This window comes from Corylus avellana, chromosome ca1 (assembly GCF_901000735.1).
Source record: "Corylus avellana chromosome ca1, CavTom2PMs-1.0".
NCBI classification, from domain to species: Eukaryota; Viridiplantae; Streptophyta; class Magnoliopsida; order Fagales; family Betulaceae; genus Corylus; species Corylus avellana.
In genome coordinates, this window is record NC_081541.1 from 27,176,169 (window position 1) to 27,178,029 (window position 1,861).

Consider the following 1,861-nt stretch of genomic DNA (forward strand, 5'->3'; position numbering starts at 1 on the left):
CTATATGATTTCTCCATTTCCATTCGAAGTATCTAGTTATTTCACTGAGAGAAGCATTGTGTGATTAAGCAACTAAGATATGCTGTACCTTAAGCTCTGAGTAGCTTGTTTTAGGGACTCACGTTCTTCCTTTCCACCCCTTCTATTTGTCTAATTGGAGTTTAGCCATGGCAATCTACCCCGATTTCCTTGTCATGGTTGTTAAGAACATTCTTCTTCCATAAAACACAAATCCTTCAGTTTCTGTGGAGATGACTTTTCAGGTTTTAGTGTTGGCAAATTCAGTGTCAAACCATGTAAACTAGAAATTGTTCTTTCATACTACTTGTGTCCTTCCATAACACATCCACATAAAAAAAATCTGTTTTCATGTGTTTTTTTTTTAAAAAATTAATTAAATATATATCATTTTTAATGTTTTTTTTAGTACTTTTAATTTTTTTTAAAATTATTATTTTTAATTAATTATTTATATGGACACTTGTCAAACCGTGATTAGTACTGACGTAGCGTTCTGTCAAATTTTGGACGAAATTTTGAAGGAGGGACTATCTTTGTCTTTAGGCAAACCAGAAGGACCTCCTGTAATAAAAAGTAAACCCTATGAGTCAACAAATAAAAAAGTTAAACTACAGAGGTGAATAAGGTATTTAACCCTAAAATAAATGGGTAGCTAAAATAAGAAAATGTGACTTTTTAGTTAAAAGAGAGAGTAGATTTAAAGAGTCAAATAAGAATCATCTAAAGGGCACTACTAGGAGGTTACCTAGAGATTATTAACAGAACTTGATTAAAAATATTAAAGAATGTAACTAACAAAATAAATAAAAAATTAAAGAGAAATTAATTATCATAAGAAAAAGGATATATATATATATATATATATATATATATAAAACAAACAATTAGAGTAATCAAAATATAAAAGCTTATATAAACATTTTTATTGTTTAATAATAAAGTTGATTACGTACTTCAAAATTTTCAAAAGAAAAAGAATTGTCAAAAAGGGGGTTTATCTGCATTGAAGTACAAGTGATTGTTTTTCCCACTGCACAGGGACCGCTGAAGCTCCGGTAGCTATTCCCTTATTGCCGTCTCCTAGTGGTGTGATAAAGCATTGCAGCATGTCTTCCGCCTCACGCACTACTCGATTGGGATGGATGAACTCTCCTCCATGTACCACCAGATTACGGCGTGCCCATATCTTTTTAGCAATCAAGACAGAGAGGTGCAACTCATCCTCGTGGCACCGATCAATAAGAGCCTCCAGAACTTCCATAAAAGAACCAGATCAATAAGAGCCTCCAGAACTTCCTTTATATATATATATATATAACAAACAATTATGGTAACCAAAATATAAAAGCTTATTGTTTAATAATAAAGTTGATTACGTACTTCAAAATTTTCAAAAGAAAAAGAATTGTCAAATTAAGGGAATATCCAACCATGGGAGCAAATGGGCCATACCCAACCAAATCAACCCGGTATATATATATATATATATATATCTTCTTTACGTGTATCGCGTATTGGCGGAGGCTAAGGGACTGCTGCTAGGGTTTCGATCTTCCTTGGATTCCAAGGCTTTTGATTTTCGAAGTGCAGTGCAAGAGAAATGATTTCGGCTTTGGTGTATGTATCTGCTTCTTCCTTTTCTTCCTCTTCTTATTTAAAACTGCCTCTATCGAACGTTTAATCAGATGATCCATTGAACGTATTTTGCAGGTCGGTGGCTAAGCAGTTGGCTGTAGTTTACCCTATTTGTTGTGGTGCGCTCGTGTAAGTGTGTTTTCTCTTTTCCTTTTTTATTGATTGCGCAATGTTTTCGTGATGTTTCTCATGATATTGAGTGAAT

General features: G+C 33.3%; 1 protein-coding gene across 1 annotated transcript in view; it reads right to left on the reverse strand.

Annotated features, from left to right (window-relative positions):
- LOC132168464 (protein FAR-RED IMPAIRED RESPONSE 1-like) overlaps positions 1-1,282 on the reverse strand; it is a 6,114-nt gene extending 4,832 nt beyond the window's left edge. Inside the window, exon 1 of the mRNA XM_059579458.1 lies at positions 1,053-1,282. Within this exon, the coding sequence (XP_059435441.1) occupies positions 1,053-1,282 (230 nt within the window). The remainder of the gene's footprint in view (positions 1-1,052) is intronic.
- Positions 1,283-1,861: the final 579 nt, after the last annotated feature.